The following is a 22,582-nucleotide window of genomic DNA, read 5'->3' on the forward strand; positions in this document are numbered from 1 at the left end:
ATCTAGCCTAAGTTGGAAAACTTAATACGGAGTATATCAAAAAAAAAAATTCTTCACTAAAGCCTACTTTTGACAAAAATTAACAAAGTGGAAGACAAAAAGGACAAGCATTATTACCTAAAACCAAGAAACAAATATTGGTTAGAATCTTATTTTACTAAGAAATTTAGAAAGTGTTGAAACTCCTATATCTGCATCATCATCATGATCATCACGTATATTGCGGTTAAAAAACATATAACCCAGAAAGGAACAAAGACACAAAATTATTGAATACCTAACTACAACAGCCATTATAATAAAGAATGCAGCATTTTTTTTGCCTGCTATGCACTATAGGGAAATTAAAAAAAAAAAAAAGAAAAAAAAAAGAAAAAAAAAGAGCAGATTATAGTAATTTCTTTCTCCGAGTTATCGCCTCTTCTTTCCTTTCTTCCTTCCTTTCACTTCTTTCTCTAAGCTTCTGACCTTCTGACTGAGAAGCGCAGTTGACTGTGTTGACTGTATCTGTTGGCTCGCAGTTTTGGTTGCTTCACCAGCTGCTTGTTTCGCTTCATACTCTTTAGCTGCTGCGAGCTTCTTAACCGCTTCAAAAAACGGGAGTCCTGAACTTTGATCAGCGCGTGGAGGTGCCGGGGGTATTATAGGTACACCGAGGAGTTTCTTCACCTTAGGCCTTTTAATTACTGATAAAACAAGGTAAAAGAGAAAATATTGTTACCCAAAAGCTTGGCCTGGCAAGGCATCTTCAGAAATGTAAATAGATAAATTTGTAGAGCAAGTAAACTCACCCAATCCATATGAGAGCGAGAAAATATTGGAGGTAATCCAGTAACAGAAAACCGCCTGTGATAAAAGTTCCCATTGAGGTGACAAGAATTTTTATCAAGAATTTCAACCAAAAGTTTATATAACTATCGTCGAATTGTTTTGTGCAACAAAAAGTCTACGAACGTACCTTTGGGAAACTTGCAGTAAATGGGATTGACAGTGCGGCCATTGCTCTTGAAACATTTTTTATGGTGCCATACGAAGGATTTCCTTCCATTCCTTCTTGTGCATTACACTGAGGAAAGAAAAAAAAGTACAAATTTACAATGAGACCAAAAAAAAAATACATACAAAAGAATATGGAAAAGGCAAGAAAATTTGTATCTGATTAAGTTAGTAAGAAATGGGTACATAATTATGAAATGAAATCTGACCTCCACTGTTATCCAGAATGTCAATGCAGTCAAAACCGGGAAGATATACATACTATCAGGAGTGGTCAAATCAGTAAACCAGAATGCACCACCCTCTTTAAAAGAGGGGACTTTTTCAGCCATGTTACTAATCTGCATCACGATGATATATAAAGTCAAAACTCAAAAAAGTAAAAACATTAGCACAGAGAGAGAATGGGTTAATTGCGTTTTTCTGGTTAATTGCAAAATTCCAAACACTACAAAAAATGGTAGAGACAAGACAATCTTACAGCAAGGAAAAAGCTGACAAAGATAGGGCCTTGTATAAAAATTCCCCTAAAGGCGGAAAAGGGAGAAACTTTGTATCTGAAAATCCACATGCCATCTATCACCATAAGCATACTTCATACTGAAAAAAAAAAAACGTAAAATTCGAAAAGGTTGAACTAGAAGATGCATGTCATACTCATTGAATAGATCCTTCATCCGCTGCTGACCCTCATTTACAGCTGCCGGAGCCATGCCCTGATATTAAGCAAAACAATAACCTCTTACTTGTCGCTAAGGTGCACTATAGTAACGACTCTGATAATGAATGATAAGAAAAATCTTGTTCATATGAGAAAATAATTAATTACAAACTCGAATTCATTTATTTAAAAAATACTAATGTAACCATACCCGATTTTGCATCTCTTGTCTTATATCATCCAACTTTGGCCTCAAAAGCTGCAGAGACATGGAAGTCAATCATCAATTCATATTTAGGATAGAAAAATTAGGGTGTCTTTACTCTTTACCACAATTTTCAATTGCCTGTTTTCTATTTTCCAGTTTAAAAAACAATTTTTACCAAAACCCATTTTCCACATTCATTTTTCAAATTCAATTTTTTTAGACTATAACATTATAAAATTAATCACAAATACAAAATTTTGAGTGATTTTTTTAAAGCCGATATTACAAATATTTTCAGTTATGTTTAGTTTTAACAAAATACATATAATCTTTGCTTTCGAGTCTAGTATATATGAAATTTTAACATCTGATATCCAGAGCATATTCATATCTAGATAACAACATAATTGAAAATATCTGAACCAACAACATATTAGGTTTACCCAAAATCTAAAAATCAATTCAGATTTTGAATTTCAATTGGGATAAGTAGATGGGATATAGAGAAGATAGATGATAGTGGATAAAATAAGAAAATATGGTAATGATAAGGATGCTTGTAAATGAAATTATGTGTGCTTTTGCATCCGGAAAACAACAAAAAAGTGTTTTCCAAATTCCTTTGTTAAGTTAGATTCCATTGTCAAGTTTTTCATTTTTCCAAAAAAATATAAAATTTTGGCAATTAGTAAACACACAATTAATAACCAAGAATGCTTATAAAAAATTATTATTAAAAAAAAAAACCCAAGATTATAAATCAAGCAACAATCATCATCATTAATAACAAAACAAAGATGATCATCATTAAGGTAAGGCATGCATATAACTTACCGCTAATTTTGAAGTAGCTTTCAGCTGTTGTATCATCAACGGCAAAGTTAACCATCTAATTAAAAGAGTCGTACACACAATTGATGCCCACCTGAACAAAGATAAGTAACGATAAAACCAAACTCTATATTGCTTCTACTTCATCAACAATAACAAAATTCAAAATAAAACCAATCATAGTTGCATTTTAATGTACCTTATTAATGTAATATATAATTAGCTTCACTACTACATACACCATCCATTATCCATATCCCCTAAAAGTAAAGTGCCTAATTCCTTTTCCTTCTATAAACAAAGCAACCACACAATCAGCATAATCGAAAGCCATTCCACTCCAAATTCTCAAGTTCTTTCAAGTTTCAACTCGTAAAAAAAATGCGAATATGCGATATTATCTTACCAGTTAAATCCAGTAACACAATGAACATAGTCAATCAAATATTGCAAGGCAGCCACAGGTAAATACGAATCTGCAGCCGCAACTGCGACTTCATTCACCACCGGAGCTTGAGAAGCCACAGCTTCAACAGCCTTATCACTCAGCACTTCAGATATGTATTCTATCTTATTCATTCCCTCGCCAACGCTAGTTGACATATTCCTCATCCAAATGGGAGCCATGGCCCACGGTGGAGGAGAAAATTTCCGGTCTTGGAATGGGATTCTGGCGACACCAACGCCCAGGCTAATTCTATTCCCAAAGTAACAGTGCCGAAGATGAGTTAAAACTCTAGGGTTTTCCGAACTCGATTCGGGTTTTTTCCGATCATCGTCGTCGCGATGAATGTGAGAAATTGATGGGGCAAATCGTTGTTGGTCGTACAAAAGCTTCGCCCGAGTTGTTGTTATACTACTACGTCTGTAAGCCATTCTTGACTTACGCTCCTACAAACCGAATAGTAGCGGATCAAGAATATAAAGTTCAGATTTTTATACGCAATACAGAGCAAAAACCTTAAAATCTCAGATCTTCGTAAGGAAAGGATGCATAAAGACTGGCGAATTGAAATTGGGGATTTGAGGAAACCGACAAGAAGAGCTAAAGAAACACTTACAGGGGTTTATGGGAGGAGCATACCAGGAAAAAAACATGCGAGGAGGGTTTTGGGGGTTTAGGCAGTGACAGAACAGCCAAGTGTTCCGTACTTCCATTGAATATGCTCGTAGAAGTTTTTTTTTTTTTTTTTTTTTTTTTTTTTTTTTTGCAAAATCAAACCACCACTTCTATTACAACACGTTTGTTCACATAATGAATTTTGAGGTAATACGAATACTATTCCATAAAAAATGGAATAAGCAATGAATAGAATAAGAATTGTATTCTATTGTTTGATTCACGGAAGGAATAGACTTTAAGAATTATATTACAGTGTTTGGTTGATTTAATGAATAGAAATGAATTATGCTTTAAAATACATAAATACCCTTATAAAAATATGTGATGGTGGCGGTGGTGGTGGTGGCAGTGTCGTTGGTGGCGGCGGCGGTGGTGGCAGTGGCGATGATGGCGGTGGCGGTGGCGATGGTGATGGTGATGGTGGTGGTGGTGGCGGCGGCGGTTGTGGCGGTGGCGGTGGTGGTGGTGGTGGCGGTGGCGGTGGTGGGGTGGTGGTGCTGGTGCTGGTGGGGTGGTGGTGACGGCGGTTGTGGCGATGGTGGGCGGTGGTGGTGGTGCTGTTGGGGGCGGTGGTGGCGGCAGTGGCGGCGATGGTGGTGATGGTGGCGGCGACGGTGGTGGTGGCGGTGGCGGTAGTGAAATAGGAAATAAATTTAATTGGGGGTAAAATAGGAAATAGAAACTTTAGGCTATTCCTGAGAACTCAGAAATAGCCTAATACCAGGGGCCCCCCAGAATCTCTATTCCCCTTGCAAAGGGGAATAGGTCATTCTCGGGAACAATGTTCCTGGGAATACAAGTGGTTACCAAACAGAGGAATATACCTATTACTGAGAATGTTATGCCATTCCAGGCCTATTCCGTGAACCAAACAACCCATTAATTCAAATCATCCAAAAGAATATGCCAAAGAAAAGGACATATAAGCTACTCCTCACAACCTAACATAGAAATAGATTCCCTAGTCATAGTATGAACCGCCAAGTTTACAAATTACTTGACAAAAGAGAGACACATTAGAAAATATACTCAATCTATCTTTAATATCTAATAAAAGTAAATCAAAAGACGACTCTTCTAAGCCAGAACTGACACATGTACCACAACCAAAGCATCCAACTCAACAATAGCGTTATTCCAATTTAGCATTTTGAACCAACTAAGAGTTTCCCGAATGACGACTGCTCTTTAGGAGAATAGGCCCCCTCTAAAGAGTGCATTTGGCAGCCCTAAAAAAACCCTGAACATTGATCTCTAAGGATCCATCCAAGTCCCAACCTTCTTCTTGCTGAATCACCTATTGCATCCACATTTAATTTAAGCCACCCGGATTGAGGTCTTTCCTATTTGATCACTCCATTTACAAGAAGAGGCATACTGCTTTAAGATTCTTCCGTGACTTCCCTCTAATCTCTTAGGTATGACAATGTTCTCTATAATATATGCTCTGTTGTGGTGGTAACATTCATCCAAATCTTCTCATTCTTGTTAAGCCAAATATTTCTGCAGTTAATTAATTACACTCTCATCAAGAACATTTTTTTTTTTTGAAAGGAGGGAAAACTCCATCGGGTCAAAGCTCATATAGGGCATGGTCAGCCATCGGCCACGAGGAATGCATATCTCATCCAATTGTAGTAACTTTATGATGTCACTACTAAGATGCTTGAGGATTCGGAGAACTTTATCAAGCGTACTTAATGTCTTTGTTAAATTAGTCACCGCTTGGTTATGGTCCTAGTATATATGAGCCACACAAATGTTCGAACTTCTCTTAATCATGCTTCTACATTTTTTTAGTAGATTTGCAATAGAGTCGTGCACTTCCCTAGGGCCAATTTTTGGCATGTGCATAATGTTCAACAGTACAGGGCCTCAATTTAGATGGTCCAATATCTATTTTGACCTAGTTGCTTAAGAAATTTAAAAAAAAAAATCTGAAAATAAGCCCACATTCCTTCACGACCTCTTTCTATCTTGCTTAAAACTCATCAGTTTTTTTTTTTTTTTTTTTTTCACAAAAATCACACACCACCATTGGAGAGGACAAGATTCCCCTTCCTCCATTGATTTTACAACTTTCACCCAAATTTCTTTGATTATCAAAATCGCAATTCAATTTTTACTTCTCTCTCCTAATTAATTTAGCATGATTATATTTTCGGTAAGACCTCATTTATTACAAGAACGGGACAACTAAATTAAAAGAGGAATAAGGGTGAAATAGACCACTCAACCGTACACCAAAATGCAATTAGGCCATCGAACTAGAAAAAATGCAATTGGATCCCTGAACAACACAAAATCATACAGTTAGACCCAAATATAACCTGTTTACCTGAAAGGGCGGTTACCATTTTAAAATTAATTTTTAAAAATAATTTTAAATAACATAATTAATTAATTATTTAAAAAAAAAAAAACTAAACTGCCGACTGTCTTTGTGCTCCATCCATGGAGATGAAGCCGACCGACAGCCATGGAGACGAAGGTTTCCAGCCATGAAGACCTTCGTCTCCATGGCCAGGGAACCTTCGTCTCCTGACCATGGAGATGAAGGTTCCTCCGTATCCCTAGTCATGGAGACGAAGGTCTTCATGGTTGGAGACCTTTGTCTCTATGGCTGCCGGCCGGCTTCTTCTCTAGCCATGGAGACGAAGCCGGCCGGCAGTTTAGGTTTTTTTTTTTTTTTTTTTTTTTTTTTTTTTTTTTTTTTTAATTTAAATTAATTAATTATTTATTTTATTTAAAATTATTTTTAAAAAATAATTTTAGAATCGGTAACCGCTCTTTCAGGTAAACATGTCATATTTGGGTCTAATTGCATGATTTTGTGTTGTTCAGGAATCTAATTGTATTTTTTTCAAGTTTGATGGCCTAATTATACTTTGGTGTGCAGTAGAGTGGTCTTTTTTTTTTTGTTACTGGCCCTATCACATTGTAGTATCTGTTCATATACTTTCTCAACCATGGAAGTCCAACCCGGGTACCATTAGACCACATAGTCTTGGTTGCAGTAGAGTGGTCTATTTGACCCTTATTTCATTAAAAGACGACCCTGCATGTCCCTTCTTCTACATACTCTCATCCTTAATCGATCTAGTTTATCACCTTGCATGAATCAATCTTGATAAATTAGATGTCTTACACCTTATCTCCTGGGACCTTCAAATTCTATTATGAGTCTCCATAATTCCCGTTTTCAAGGATGGATCCAGAAAATTTTCTTAGTGGGAGTGAAAGATTAAACTAATGCGATATTTTGAAAAAAAAAATTGAAACACTTAGAGACCGAGTCATAAATATTATTGACTAGAGATGAAAAATCAAAATACATCAAGATGAAAAATCAAAATACATCAAGATAAAAAATATTTAAACCAAAATATAAAACATAATTAATTAGATAAAATAGTTTGAATGGAAAACACATTATAAATCACTCATTGCACTATTAATATTAAAAAAGATAAAATTAAAATAAAATAGAGAAGAAATCACAATGTTACAAATAAAAAATCTAATTAGAATTCTCACAGTTTTTTTTTTTTTTGAATGCTACTAGCTCTATTACATTGTAGTATCTGTTCATATACTTTCTCAACCTACTAAAACACAAAGAGCTAATAAGGTTCATATACTTTCTCAACCTACTAAAACACAAAGAGCTAATAAGGCCTCCATTGAGACTTGAACTCACAACCTTCCAAATGAAAGTCCAACCCAGGTACCATTAGACCACATAGTCTTGATTAAAAGACTCACGGTTAATATTAAAAAATATCAAAAACAAAATTTCACTCATCTCACTATTAATATTAAGAAATGAAAAAAAAAACTACAACATCAAATAAAAAATTACAAAATTTGATTCTATAGAGTTGAACATTAATGCATTATATATTTAACTATTAATGCATTATTATATTATTATATATTTAACTATTAAAAAGTACAGATCCAGTAACATATATGTAAAGTTATTATTATATTGTTTTAATAGTTATTATTATGTTTAACAAAGTACAGATCCAATAACATATATGTAAAGTTTATATTATCTAAATTATTCCTGAGTGGTAGATTGTAGACAAGGACATGCATATGATTGAACCATGTATAATCACATTATATTGTAGGAATTACACTATTCTCATCTAATGGGCCATTGAATCATGGAGGCAAGAAATTTTAATATTTGTGGGCAATAATAAATATTTTGATTACCATACCGTTAAACAAAAATAGAAAATATATTATTGGAATAGATATACTGATGAGCGGAACTGTATTTGAAAAACTGTGTATGTGTGTGTGTGTGTGATTGTTACCAGTAATTCATTAAGCCTATACAGACTACAGTACACACAATGAATAACGTAAATCTCTCTATACAAAATACAAAATACAAAATGCTTAATCAGAATTGAACAAACTTTTTCCGGCCACTGAAAATGTGGTCTAAGTACTGGTAGAGGATGCCAACGAAGTGGACGATAAGGACATCGACGAGCAGGGGGTATTCGTCCACGGGCTTTCCGGCGAGTTCCGGCACAGGGGGCAGGTGGCGTTGAGCTTCAGCCACTCATCAATGCAATCGGCGTGGAAGTAGTGGTTGCACTCCGGTATGCTCCTCAAACTCTCTTTCGCCTCGTACTCCGACAGGCAGATCGGGCAAAGTCCGTCGTTTGGTTTCGGAAGCCGCCGGCTCTCGCCCAGAACGGTTACCGGATACGACTCGATGGTTTGGCGGTCTAAACCGGCTATAGCTAGCGGTGGTTGTAGGGTGATGCCGCCGGTGGTGGAAAGATTCATCGACCTTAGACGGCGGTCCAGGCTGAAATCCCTAATTTTGCCGCATGCAAAGCAAACTAGCCCAATCATGCAGACTAGCCCCGGTATTCCTATGCCGATGGTGATTCCATACTTGATGCCACGAGGAATCCCTGTGTATTAAATACCACTATCACAATAATTAATATATATAGATGCATGAAAGTTTATAATCACTTTCAAGCTTAAGAAAATTTGAAAATTAAATCTAGCTCTAACAGGGTGTTTGGTTGGAGGGGGAATTATGTGGGAAATGAATTGTAATTCCATGAGAGTTGAATTACTGGGAATAAAGTGAGAATTTAAATTCCAGTGTTTGGTTGACAGGAATAAAATTACTGGGAATTTCAATTCCAATGTTTGGTATACATGGGAATTGAAAGGGAATAAGTAGTATAAAGTCAAAAATGTCCATTATTGTTGTTAGACATTAATTTTAGGTTAAAAAGGGAAGGGGTAATTTTGACTTATCACTATCTTTTTTTCCCAGGAATTAAAATCTCAGGGGGACATGGGATTTTATTTACATGAAAATGGGGGAATTGCAATTCCATGGAATTGCAATTCCCTCCAACCAAACTACGGAATTTAATGATCTTTGGAATTAGGTGGGAATTAAGTGGGAAGGGAATTTAAAATCCCTCCAACCAAACGCCCTGTAAAGGGGATGACTGAGTATATGGAGCATAATTTTTGTATTAGAAGATCACGAATTTGATTCTTATCAAATACTGCATGCACATGTCTTCCTAATGTTATTTATTACCTCTCTTGTGTGGTAAATATGTGCGGATTTTCCTTATCGTCAGCCAAAAAGTAAAAGACTAGAGTTTAAATCAATTCTTCAAAGTAAAAGTTGTCGGAGAAATTCAAAATTATGTTTGCTAAATCAAAAATCTTTCAAATTTTGACTTAGCCGTCGAAAAGTTTTTGACTATCCGAAACAGTTATCTTGAAATTAAGTTTTGTATTAAAGTGATGACCTTTTTTTGACCATATCATCTACGGGGGTTAAAAAATGTAAAAATTTCGTTCACTTTTTAAGTGACTAGAAATAGTCGATTTTCTTATTCTTCTACTCACCCCTACACTTCAAACCAACAAAAAAAAAAAAAAAAAACAAACATTTCTCCCTTTTTAGGGTTGTTTCTTGACAATAGTAGATCAAGGGGTATTGTGACATATTTAGGTAAAATAGGTTAAAATTAAAGCTAAGATAGGAAGCTATCGAAGAAAAAAAAAACTTAAATGGACTCAAACTAATTAAAATTATTATAATTTTTGTAAAAATGATATAATAAAATTGTTATAGTTTTTTTTTTTTTTTTTTTTTTTTTTTTTTTTTAGTACTATTGATTCTCTATTACAATGTAGTACTTTTTATATATTTTCTCTATCTGTTACAAAGAGTCAATACTCTACTACCAAAATTTGATCCTGTGATCTTCCCTCCAGGAGAATGACATAGGTGTCATATGAGCACAAGATGCTTGTCTAGTAGTTATATCATTACCTAAAATTGTTATAATATTTTATCATCACCTAATTAACTTTTTCTTTTAAATTACAAATTTAAGTACCTTGATTTATACATTGAAAAGATTACATATAAACAAATATATAATTTTGAAAAGGAATAATGCCAATAAAAATTACAACCTCTCACTCTCACCTACCCACTAATTAAATATCTCTTGACTGCTTCTAATTACTACTACATACCCACAATTATATATTATATACTATAATTCAATATTTTATTTTAATTATCAAAACCACTCCACTACGACACAGACCACGTACCAGCTAACCTTGTTTTTGCACTCTTTTTTCTCACGTAAGATACTAACAAGACAATTAAGGTCTAACCATAAATGCTAAAATATTCATAGCAACTTCCTCTGTCCCTTTCCTACAGCTTATCTCATTATTATCTAAATCCCTTCTTTTGACTCGTAAACCTAAAGTTACTAAATGCACGCATCTTAATTAGAACCTTAATTTTCTTGTGTCTATACGATGTATTGGTCTGTAAATTTCATTTGGAGGTTGTTGGTATGGTCCGGTCTGATTTAGGTAATCAGTCCGGACAAGTTGCGATGATTTGGTGAGACGCGGAATGGGTCTATAAGAATCGTGCCTATTTAAAATTATTAAAAGAGTTACACCAATCCCGAAGATTTTTATTATTGGAATTTGTTTTCTTTAATAGAATTTAAAGTTACATACTAATAAACGTTACTTTAAATTAGTCAATCAACTGATAATTATTATAAAATTGGGTTGGAATCTTAGGGCTTCTAACAATAGTTGTGTACTAAATAATGAGTGGGGAGTGTCCCTATCAATAGTTATACCATGGATCCAGGTCCACCTTGTTAGATGGATCCATCACAATTTATATATGGAATGTTTACAATTTATATACTGAATGTTCACAATTTGAATTGTGAACATTTAGTTGTGAACATCCAATATATAAATTGTGAACATTTTTAGTATGTAAATTGTGTATTTTAGACCCGGATTCACATTGCAAAGTAGACTCGAGTTCATAAAATAATTTGCCGGGCCCTAGTGAATTCAACCCACGTCATTTTTGAGAGGGTTGTAAAATTAAAGTGGCTAAAATGGTAATTTTAGAATAATTAAAATATTTAAATTATATCGGTTTCATCAATTTTATATGAAATATTTTCTATTTAAATAATATACTGTTTTAATAGTTTTAATTACAATTTATCTAAATGATCTCTCGAAAAACGGTTAAAGTGGTAACTTCTCACCAACACACCCTAAAACTAGTTGAAATGCCTAAAATTGGATTAAATGTTTCACTACCTACAAAATATGCATATGTTTTGTTTTTTTAAATCAAGAAAATTTTGGAGCACTAATTCTTCTAATACCAATTAACAATAAACTAAATAAGTTTGACTCTAACGAGAGTCACTTATTATTATTATTATTATTATTTTGAACTGATCAACTATAATTAACTTAGGTTAATTTGACTTATTGTGATCCTTTGCCGATTATAGTCAAATTGCAAGATTTACTCACTGTACGTAATTGCGAGTTTCTTTGTTATGGTAAAAAAAAAAAAATGAAATAAGCTGGGAAAACATTTACCTTTGGAAGGGCGTTTGGAACAGACAATATCACCGCCGGAATCACCCCTGAAGCCGCAGAGCTGATCATCAGCTTCACAATTCCGGCAGTCCGGCGTATCCCACGTTAACTGCAGTTGCTTTAAAGGTCCCCAGAACTGATAAAAAACATCCCAACTCAAAGGTATTGTCACGTTCTTCTTCACCGACCGACATGCCGGCGGCTTTTCCCGGGCATACGCCCGAGGAGTCATCGCCCACATCGTATTGTTCGAACTCATGTCCTCCCGGCAGAACAAAGGGATCGCATGATAACCCGTGTACTCGCTCCAATCTCTGGAACACCGCAAGATCGTGTAGCGCTGCGACGACGCCCCCCGGAACGCCGTGCCGGCGAGGCTGAAATTCAGCAATTTCTTGCCGGGGCAGAAATCTGGGTCGTACAGATAAACGATTTGGGACATGTAAACGATTTCTGACACCGCAAACTCGCCGGACTTGGGGAGTGTGAGAATCGTCTCCCCTCTGGCGTTGCAGGTAAGGTCGAATCCCCGGTAGCCGCACCGGGCCGGCTGCCGGCCTTTTAGCCGGAAGGGGAACCGGATTTCCGGCCCCATGTCGTTACAGGAGACCGGCCGGCAAGCATCATCGGCCGCCGAAGCAGATGAGATGAAGAGAAGGATTGGAAGAAAGAGTAGGTGTGTGGATGAGGCTGCGGCGAACATTTCTCCGGAATTATTGTTTTCTTGCTCTTATTGTCGTATGGATGAATGAGCTCATTAGGGAATAGGGATTGTGTAAAATCTAAGAGATTTAATTTGGGATTTTTATTTTATTTGGGTAAAGTTCGAAAAGATTAAAATGATGGCAGCTAACATTCCTAACAACAGGCAGACCGTTTCAGTATACGGAGTATTATAGGCCGGATTCTATTCTAGAAGTGTTGTCAAGAAGCCACTTCTATTACTTCTGTGGACCGTACTATAATAAACAACACAGCAAATTATTCCTCGACAAGGTGGAATCGAGTTCAGAATACATAATTTATCTATTAAATGTTCATAATTTTGTAAAAGGTAAATTGTAAAATTTAATATGTAAATTATGAACATTTAGTATATAAATTGTATCTTGGACTCAAGTCTACCTTACAAGGTATAGTAGACCAGGTCCATAGTATAACTATTGAAACAAGACCCGGCAATTTATATCCTACACCACGGCGCGCGTTGCAATATGCGCCCAGATGCAAAACGACGTCGTTTTAATTTTTTTTTTTTTTTTTTTGAAATTTCCCGCCCCAGTGAATGACAGTAGTTTTTTTCTTTAAAAAAAATCCGCTGTTCAAGAATGTACATAATGTTATACTAGAATACACATAATTGTATACATGAATGTACATAATTATATAACAAAATATACATACTCTTTTTAAAAGATAATACACATAATCTAACATATAATACATAATAAACATAAACTTTAACATAATACACATTAACTATTAACATAATACACATAAATTTTCTGATTCGGATGTACATAATTGTATAAAAAGAATGTACATAATTGTATAAAAAATGTACATAACTGTATGAACCAATACACATAACTGTATGAACAAATACACATAACTGTGTGAACAAATACACAATCCCAGCAACTTCCTACCGCGCCTCCCAAAACGACCCCAAAACGACGTCGTTTTGGGAGGCGCGCGGCGCACAGTGCTATGTGCGCTGTGGTGTAGGGTATAACGATTGAACAAGACCCATAAGGCTATCAAATCATTATAGTATAGACCATCTGTTCATATTATACATTAAAAATAAATTTTTAATATACTAAAAATGAACATTTATTACTTATTAATAATCTTAGTATTATCAAAGCGAATTGGTCCGCCCCACTGTGGATCTAATTTTTTGCGAGTTTTTTTGCTGGTCATAAGGTAAAAATTAATACCTCACTTCGGACGTTCAGAGTTGGACAAGGCAGTGACTAGCGTTCGGATTTTAGCAATCGACGATTTGCTGCAAATACCCTGTGATGAAGCCGATGATGTCTTTGTCTTTCACTCTTTCGTTTTTGCAAAAGTGTAGCCAATGGTGTACTAGAGTAGGAGGGTAGGTAGTCGTGATATTGTGGACCGCGGTGTACGTGCACCGCGGTAAAAAAAGACATCATTTCTTTAAGTAAAGAAACGACGCGTCGTTACCGTTAACAGAATGTGTATTTTTTGTGTATTAATTACTAACTGAAGCTACAATGTATCTAAACTGACACTGCCTCACGTATTATTTTTATATTATCAAGTGAAACTGCAATTGAAATGAAATGAAACTGTAGTTGTATTGAAATGAAATTGCAGTGTATACAAAATGAAATTGAATAACAATTTCACATATTTGAGTGTATATTACCCAGCAAAACTGTAGTTATATCAAAATTATACTATAGTTGTGTTGAAATGAAACTACAATGTATATAAAATGAAACTGAGTAACATTTCACATATTTGAGTGTATATTGTGCAATGAAGCTGTAGTTATATCGAAATGATCATGTAGTTGTGTTTTAATGAAACTATAGTGTATATAAAATAAAATTAAATAACATTTTCACATATTTGAGTGTATAAATATCGAATGAAGCTGTAGTTATATTGAAATAAACTGTACTTGTGTTGAACTGAAACTATAGTGTATACAACATGAAACTGAATAACAGAGTTACATTTTGCGGAACAACGCGGAATGGCGGAAAACATGTGTCGTTTCTTTCATTAAACAAAACGATGTCGTTTTGAAGCTCGGTGCATAATCGATTATGCACCACGATTTAGGATATAATTCGCCGAGTGTAGGACGGTAGTCTGTAAGATGTATTATGGAGCTTAGGGTTATGGATTTTTTTTTTAAAAAAAAATTAATTACCTGGCCCAAGCTCGTTAGGCCCGCGTTTTTGCAATTCTTAATTTCAACCCACTTCGCTGCGAGGCCGCAAATTATGGCAAATTATACCGTGCACCAAGGCGCACAGTGCATTGTGCGTCCTAGCCCAAAACGACGTTGTTTTGATATTTTTCGCGTGTTTGCTGTTAACCCCTTAGCCTGGTACGTTCCTATGAAGTGCTTGAAAAAAGAGAAAAGAGGAGAGGAGCAGCCAACATCAAGTGTTCATCTTTCATGATAAGGAGGTAATCATGTTTGTTACTGTTTTTATACATTTTACACTTTCATAAGTACTCACCTACTGAAACACAAAGAGTCAATAACGCCTCTACTGAGGCTCGAACTCACAACCTCCCATATAGGAGTCTAACCCGGGTGCCATTTGTGCACAAAACAGGGCACGGTCCTTCATTCAAACATTCCAAAAGAGTTTGTAGAGAAATATTCTGCTATGCTAAAAATAGGTAAAGTGTATTCAATCAGAAATTTCATGGTAATTAGTAATTTCTACACATACAAGACTAGTCCACACAAATACATGTTGAAGTTATACTACAAGAAGTTGTGAGAGAGCTAAAGGACACTGTTTTCCCAAACCATATGTTTCGATTGCAGCCTTTGTCATATTTGAAACAAAAAATGGATATCAATGAAAAAGAACTGATTGGTAAGTTTTAAACAACTCTAAATGTTTCCACTTTACTATTTAAGTTTGGTCTAACTTTTCTTCATATTTTTTTAGATTTAATTGGCATGATGGTTGAGATAAATATCCCCCAAGACAAGGTCATCGCTGGGAAGGCTACCAGGCTCGTTGATTTCCTATTGGAGGATACAGAGTAAGCTATTAATATCTTAATATAATTGCATTGAAGCAAAACTGATCTCATAGAAACTTTACCAATCATGTTTCTTTGATTAGGGGTACTCAAATCAAATGCACAGTTTGGGACGATTATGTCTCCAAACTGGAGCCATTTTACCAGTCAACAAAACAGGACCCTCTTATAATTCTGCTACAGTTTTGTAGAGTCAAAGTTGATATGAACAGTAAGATCTAAAATTCCTGAAATCAGTCATTGGTTTAACTAATATTTAATATTACATACTATGATTCTTATTCATAAAAAATTCTACTCTTAACAGTTGGTGATATAAAGGTTTGCAGCAGCTTTGATGTTACCCAAATTTGGGTTAATTATGATTTTCCAGAGTTTCAAGAATTCAGAGAGAGGTCGGTAACACAGTTTCAGGACACAATTTGTTGGATTATAAACACAAATATATCATTCTGTATGTAAAAAAAAATTACTCACAGGCTAAAAGAAGAGCAGACACCAATACGTAGCATAGTTTCCATGTCTAGCATGAGCTACGTGATATGTTCACGAGTTATACTTCTCGTTATGGGTCTGTGAGAGATAGAGTTTGAACGGTTGGTTCTGTTCTTCCCAATCGTGAAGAAGGGAAAACAGAATGAGAGAAGAGAGAGTTGGGGAGAAGTTGGAGGAAGAAACTTCCTTTTGATTTTATTAAATTTCCAACTTGTCTTTCAATCATATATTGCTGTCCTATTTAAGGACTACCAACATAATTAACTAAGGAATGAAAGATAATTACCAACTATAAAGAAATTCTGAAATAATACTAATTGAGATAAAAAAGTAAAGAGAATAAATCAGATTGCTTAAATCAAGAGTGCCGATTTGTGAGATTTGCGCCCTTTTGCAGTAGTACTGTTGACCAACGAATGCATCATCACCCCCGTCCTGGAGATCAAGCTTGTCCTCAAGCTTGAAGTAGGTGACAACGTTCAGGTTGAATTCAGGTGATGCTATCGCGTGCGTCCAGATTGAATTCAGGGAAGTCCTCCGTGGATGCAAGCCCACCAGGCGGTTCTTCACCATCCTCTAATGTCCACAACATAAAAAGGTTGCGGCATTTATGACCCAGAAATTTTTTTTCATCACAATTGTAGCATAAGCTTTTGGCCATGCGCTCGGACTTTTGTTCGTGTGTGAGGAATTTATATTTGGGTTGTTGTGGGTTGAGTGATTGACGTATGGGTAATGGAACACGGGCGGATGACGGGGCATTTTGTGTACTAGCTTGTGGAGGGGCAGGCTTGGATGACAAAAGGCCTAACAAGTGGCACTTGCCGGAAAAATCCTTGGCTGTGTTGATGGCTTCATTTAGGGTTGTTGATTTTGTGCGCTCCACGTCGATACGGATTATTTCATCTAATCCGCTAGTAAACAGATCTACTCGCTGGTTGGGTTGTACTGTACCTGCCCTCACTAATAGCGTGCGAAATTCTTTGACATACTCGTCGATATGTCGTCCTGCTTGAAATAGCTGTTTAAGTTCACCTAAGGCATTAATGCTGCGTGGTGGCCCGAAGCTGAGACAACACTCTTTTTTGAAGGCAGCCCATGAGGATAATTGCATCAACTCTACTTCAGAATGGTACCATAATTGGGCTTCTCCAACCATATGGTGTGAGGCAAAATTTATTCGATCCGAATCCTGAATGTTGGCATTTCGAAAATAGGATTCACAACGTAGCATCCATACAAGTGGATCTTCATCTCTAGAGAACAATGGAAAGTCCATTTTAGCATATGTAATGAGGGAGTGATTGTCATCTGGTGTTTCCTGGATAGTAGAATCCCTTTCCAGATGGTGCACTGTTTCTGATTTAGCTTCGGAGACTGGTGTTTTGCCCTGAGCAATCAAAAGTTGTTTCACCATTTTTTCCAGATTAGCAAGGGAAGCTGCTTATTGGTGTTGTGTTGCAGAAAGGGAAGACATAGTGGCAGAGAGGTTCTCAATTTTGTCAGCATAAACTTCATGGGAGTGAACAGATTTCTGCAGTGCCTTGAAAGCAGGATACTCAGTGATGTTACTGCCCATAACGCCGGCAACGGGAACCAAATTGATATGTTCACGAGTTATACTTCTCGTTATGGGCCTGTGAGAGACAGAGTTTAAACGGTTGGTTTTGTTCTTCCTAATCGTGAAGAAGGAAAAACAGAATGAGATTAGAGAGAGTTGGGGAGAAGTTGGAGGAAGAAACTTCCTTTTGATTTTATTCAATTTCCAACTTGTCTTTCAATCATATATTGCTGTCCTATTTAAGGACTACCAACATAATTAACTAAGGAAGGAAAGATAATTACCAACTATAAAGAAATTCTGAAATAATACTAATTGACATAAAAAAGTAAAGGGAATAAATCAGATTTCTTAAATCAAGGGCGCCGATCTGTGAGATTTGCGCCCTTTTGCAGTAGTACTGTTGACCAACGAATGCATCACTACGACAGTGCATTTGAGGACTTCTCATCTGGACAAATGAATGTATTCACCATTTAAGAGATATATGAAAAGAAAGAAGTAAGTAGACTCAAAATTTGATGAACATGATATGATATATGTGCAAACAATTAATAACATTAGCTCATCTTAACTTTGTAGTATGGTGACTTTTGCGTTGCGGCTAAAATCGTAGGCATTGAGAGTTCATGGGATTGATTTTATGTTTCTTGCAAATCACATGGCTGTAATAAGAAGTTGACTCTTCGTAACACAATGTATGACTGTGATAAATGTAAGAGGACTTGGCAAGATGGTATTCTCAGGTACAGGGTTAAAATTAGAGCTGTTGACCTAGATGGAAATGCACCATTCTCTAGGACAAGGAGTGTACTGAATTACTTGGTATTTCTGCAACAGATTTCAGGAAAAAGCTAGAGTTTGGAGGTAAAGATTAGGCTAGCTTAGAAATAAACATTGCTGTCATATGTTAAATAATTCTACTTACACAACTGTTTAAAAATATGTAGGGACCCCTTAGAGTCCCCAGGGAAATAGAGTCTTTAGTGGGACTTGCAATGCTTTTCAGAATTGCTGCTAGAAAGGAGCAATTCGACAATCTCCACAATGCCTTTGCAGTCATGAAGGTTATGAATGACCCTAAATTGGTGAGTGTCTACTGTCCAGAGCTACTGGATAAACCAGATAAGGACCTCACATCTGAAGTGCATCCACTGGATTATGGATTTTTTGAAGAGGTAATCTTATTAATTTTAAAAGTATAGTGTGATGGAACATGAGTGATCTACAGTTGTATCCTAATATTTTTGTGTTTTCAGGAATTGGATGATGAGGGTGAGGATGTTGCAGAGAGTCCAGGACTACCTATGTAATAACAACCCAAAATTTCATTTTATAAATCCAGTGTTAAGAAATCCCAAAGTAGTTTTTTTAATCCATTAAAATTTTTTGCGAGCAATCGGTGTTTGAATAAAATAATTTTTGTTCTATTTTAAAGTTAATTCAACACCAAAGAAATGAATTTCATTCGAAAATTCCAAAGTTTTCGGGTACTTTGCGTACTAAGATTTAAATCGAGAATTTTACCCGAGTGAGACCGGGAGAATTAAAAAGGGGATTTTGAACAAGTGTTCATCTATTTAGCTTTTGGGAAAATTCACTTTCCACCCCAAAGTAATAAAGAAATATCATTTTTAGTCTATGGTTCATGATGCATGGTAGACCACAAGATATCCAAAAATCCCTTATAAAGTCATCTTTTAGCTTGGGGAAATTACCCCTTTGCCCTCAACCAATCATTGTGTATCATCCAAAGGTTTTGAACCCTATATAAACCCTTCATTCCATCACATTTTCCTGATCTCATTTTCATTGCCTCTTCCTCACATTTGTCTGCCAATATCCAAGGAGAAAAGCTTCAACCTAGTAAGCTTATTCATCATCCTTTCTTGCATCATTTCTCTTCTAGTTTTCTTTAGTCTTTAAGAATATATGCTAAGGATAGAAGGTGTGTTGGTAAGTGTAGGTGGTGAAGGAGGCTCAAGCTAGACCAAGAGGAAGAAGAGATCCAAGCAAGAAATCTAGTCTACAAGAGGTATAACCCCATGGATTCCTCTTTAGATTTGGCTCTGTGAAGCCTAGTTTTGAGTAGAAATGAGTAGAAATTATGAGCTTTTGATGTGTTTATGCTTGGAAATGCTTTGATATGTGTTTATGAGTTGTTGAGATTGTTTTGGACATGTTTGGACAAGTTTTTGCAGGTGAAAGGCTATCTGGTGCACAACACAGTGTGCACCAGACCAGAGTGGCGGCCCTAGCCACGGCCCATCAGAAGGGCCGCTGGCTAGAGCCGTGCCACCACGGGACTAGGGCACGGCCCTAGAAGAGGGTCGTAGCCTAGTCCCGGCGTAGTAACGGGACTATAGGGGCGGACCATGAAGAGTCCCGCCCCAAGTCCCTGAGTATTGTTCTGATGAGATGTTGTGCAGTGGCCGGGCCCTTGTGGCTCAGCTACGTGTCGTTTCGGACCGAGTGTTACGGGCCCTTGTGGCTCGACTCTTCAGGATCGTCTTGACGCACGTCTTGGCTTTGATTTGGTTGAATTTGGATTAAAAACGAGTATGCTATGAATGATTTTGTGAAGAAATGTTTCATAAAGTATATTTTGCTAAGTTCTCTGTGTTTGAGAAATTGATGATTTTGTGATCAAATAATGTTCTGATTGAGTAAAGAAGCATGATCCTTTGAGAATAGGATTTATTATGAAAGCATGATTAAAATGTATTATTTGATCCATGAAAATAGAAGCATACCTGTTGAGTGAAATGTTTAGAAATTTCTATTTTTACAAACCGAGCATGATGATATATCCTTGAATAATTCATGTTAATGTATACATGATTTAGAAGCATGTTATAGAGCATTTGACATTTCACATGAGTCATATTTAAAAAATGCATAAAGGGCCAACGTGAGTCCAAGAATACTTTCAAAAACCATACGCATGTGGTATATCATTCTTTGATGCATTGAGAAGTAGTAGAATTGTTGCATGCATGAGATTGATGCATGAGAGATATATTTATGTAATATTTATATCGGTGAGGTTTTGGAGGATACCGTTGGGACTATGTTCCTCTCGGGAGATATTTATGGACATTGCGGTCCCAGAGTATGTAACGCGGCGTATTCCCACGTTACGAGGTTGGAAACTTCCCGCCGGGCTTGGAATCCTGGTTAGAGGGTGTGCACACTAATAGTTCGATACCTGATTCCAAAGAGTTTGAACCACAAGATTGGTTTCGTAGACGGTAGGAGATATTGGGTCGCAATTATGCCGTTCCCGATGGGGTAAGTCACACTTCTGTGAGACCCTAAGCCGTCTATGAGTATAAGAGAAAGAAAGAGATTCAACAGAGACTCAAGAAATAGAGTCAACAGAGACTCAAGTATGAGAGTCAATATAGACTCGATAGAAAGAAAGAGAGTCAAGAGAGACTCGAGAAAGTAACACAGAAACCTCCATAGAAAGTACTCTATTTTATATATGAGTGTATGATTATATTCTTGCATGATATTGCATAAGAATATGAGTATATTGTTGCACTAGATTGCATAAGAGTATGATTATATTGTTGCGCTAGATTGCATAAGAGTATGATTATGTTGTTGCACGAGATTGCATAAGAGCATGAGTATATTGTTGCACGAGATTGCATAAGAGCATGAGTATATTGTTGCACGAGAATTCAAAAGAGCATGAGTATATTGTTGCACGAGAATGCATAAGAGCATGAGTATATTGTTGCACTAGATTGCATAAGAGTATGACTATATTGTTGCACTAGATTGCATGAGAAGCATGATCATAATGTTATACATGATTGTATGCGAATAGAGTATCGTAAAAGATTGTTTAATGAGAAAACTAACTGGAGATATTCTCTTGAGCACGATTATTTTGATGTAGTAGAAGTTCTACTTAATAAGTTATGTGATAGGAGCGTGATCGCATGTGAATACCTGTTATATGATCTTTAAACATGATCCTATCTGTAAGCATTAATTGCTTGATAAGCTATTTGAGAAGTCTACATGTTGATGAATATACGTGGTTAGTCTTATACATATATAAGCATGTCAGTTGTTATCATAGGGTGCAAGCATCTAGAAAGAATACGATAATCTAAAGATGATTTGAGATTAATTTATTGATATAATGATATCAAATGTTTTCCAAGTACATGCTAGAATGCTTTACAGGGTTGAGTGTGGTTATACTTAGCTTCGTGCTAACGGGTTAGATTAGTCTCTTAGTTTGAGCTGTCTAAACTCTAGTTCTATTTATGATGTCTTTATGGATTTAAAATTATGACCATATACTTTATGATGATGTTTGTAGACTGTTTTGGGGTGACGTATTTCCCCCTTACTTTTCAGTATTTACTTTAGTACCCAGACTTAATCGTATGTTATAGTTTTACCCCTTTTAGCCTGTGCAATCATCAAGAGTGGTGGTTGTGGCGGTGACACCCTCACTACTTTTATCAAGTTTTCCGCTGCTTAAATTATGTTAAAGTCTGTTTAGAGAGATAATTAAGAGTTAGAAAAGTAGGGTGTTACAACCTATCAAGGAAGTGAGGCAAGGTGATACAAGAGATTGTGGAGCTGTCAAGAGGTCCTTGCTTGATGAGTTCTCCTCTACGCAAAGCTCTAAGAAGACTAAAGAGTGCATGGTGAAGATGGAAAAATTGGACTGATTTGCCTAGATATAACTAAACTTGGCTGAAGATATGTATTAAATGTGGTTTTTGGACACTTTGAACTGTTCAGACTTTAGGACTTTTGGTTAAGTGTTTTTTGGACAAATCATGTGGCTAAGTTTCACACAAATATGAGCAAACAATTATCATTTCACTCCCTAATAGAATGCCTTATTGCTTTCTATACTGCAGGTACCAAGAAATAGATTTCAATGAGATATCTGATGGAATTTTACCACTAACACTGTTTAGTGGTATTTTTTTTTTC

General features: G+C 36.1%; 2 protein-coding genes and 1 pseudogene across 4 annotated transcripts; 1 reads left to right on the plus strand and 2 right to left on the minus strand.

Moving 5' to 3' along the window:
• Positions 1-128: 128 nt before the first annotated feature.
• Positions 129-3,838, minus strand: LOC109148001 (mitochondrial inner membrane protein OXA1-like). Of its 3 annotated transcripts, none has more exons than XM_019295708.1 (10): positions 3,758-3,838; positions 3,103-3,587; positions 2,700-2,790; positions 1,869-1,916; positions 1,654-1,712; positions 1,478-1,553; positions 1,206-1,337; positions 959-1,066; positions 792-846; positions 129-686 (listed from the first exon to the last, which is right to left on the minus strand). In XM_019295708.1, exons 2-10 carry the CDS (start codon positions 3,570-3,572, stop codon positions 412-414), a joined length of 1,314 nt encoding a protein of 437 aa, XP_019151253.1. In that variant the 5' UTR covers positions 3,573-3,587; positions 3,758-3,838; the 3' UTR covers positions 129-411. The 3 variants fall into 3 exon arrangements, with proteins under 3 accessions (XP_019151253.1, XP_019151252.1, XP_019151251.1); XM_019295707.1 differs by having other exon boundaries at positions 3,103-3,602; positions 3,758-3,837; XM_019295706.1 differs by having other exon boundaries at positions 3,103-3,838.
• Positions 3,839-8,068: 4,230 nt separating this feature from the next.
• Positions 8,069-12,747, minus strand: LOC109148238 (putative RING-H2 finger protein ATL21A). Its single transcript, XM_019296113.1, has 2 exons — positions 11,785-12,747; positions 8,069-8,765 (listed from the first exon to the last, which is right to left on the minus strand). The coding sequence occupies exons 1-2, from the start codon at positions 12,485-12,487 to the stop codon at positions 8,281-8,283; spliced, it is 1,188 nt and encodes a 395-aa protein (XP_019151658.1). The 5' UTR covers positions 12,488-12,747; the 3' UTR covers positions 8,069-8,280.
• A 2,024-nt stretch (positions 12,748-14,771) lies between these two features.
• Positions 14,772-22,314, plus strand: LOC109147780 (annotated as a pseudogene).
• Positions 22,315-22,582: the final 268 nt, after the last annotated feature.

The sequence above is a fragment of the Ipomoea nil genome, unplaced genomic scaffold (assembly GCF_001879475.1).
Source record: "Ipomoea nil cultivar Tokyo-kokei standard unplaced genomic scaffold, Asagao_1.1 scaffold2036, whole genome shotgun sequence".
Lineage (NCBI taxonomy): Eukaryota > Viridiplantae > Streptophyta > Magnoliopsida > Solanales > Convolvulaceae > Ipomoea > Ipomoea nil.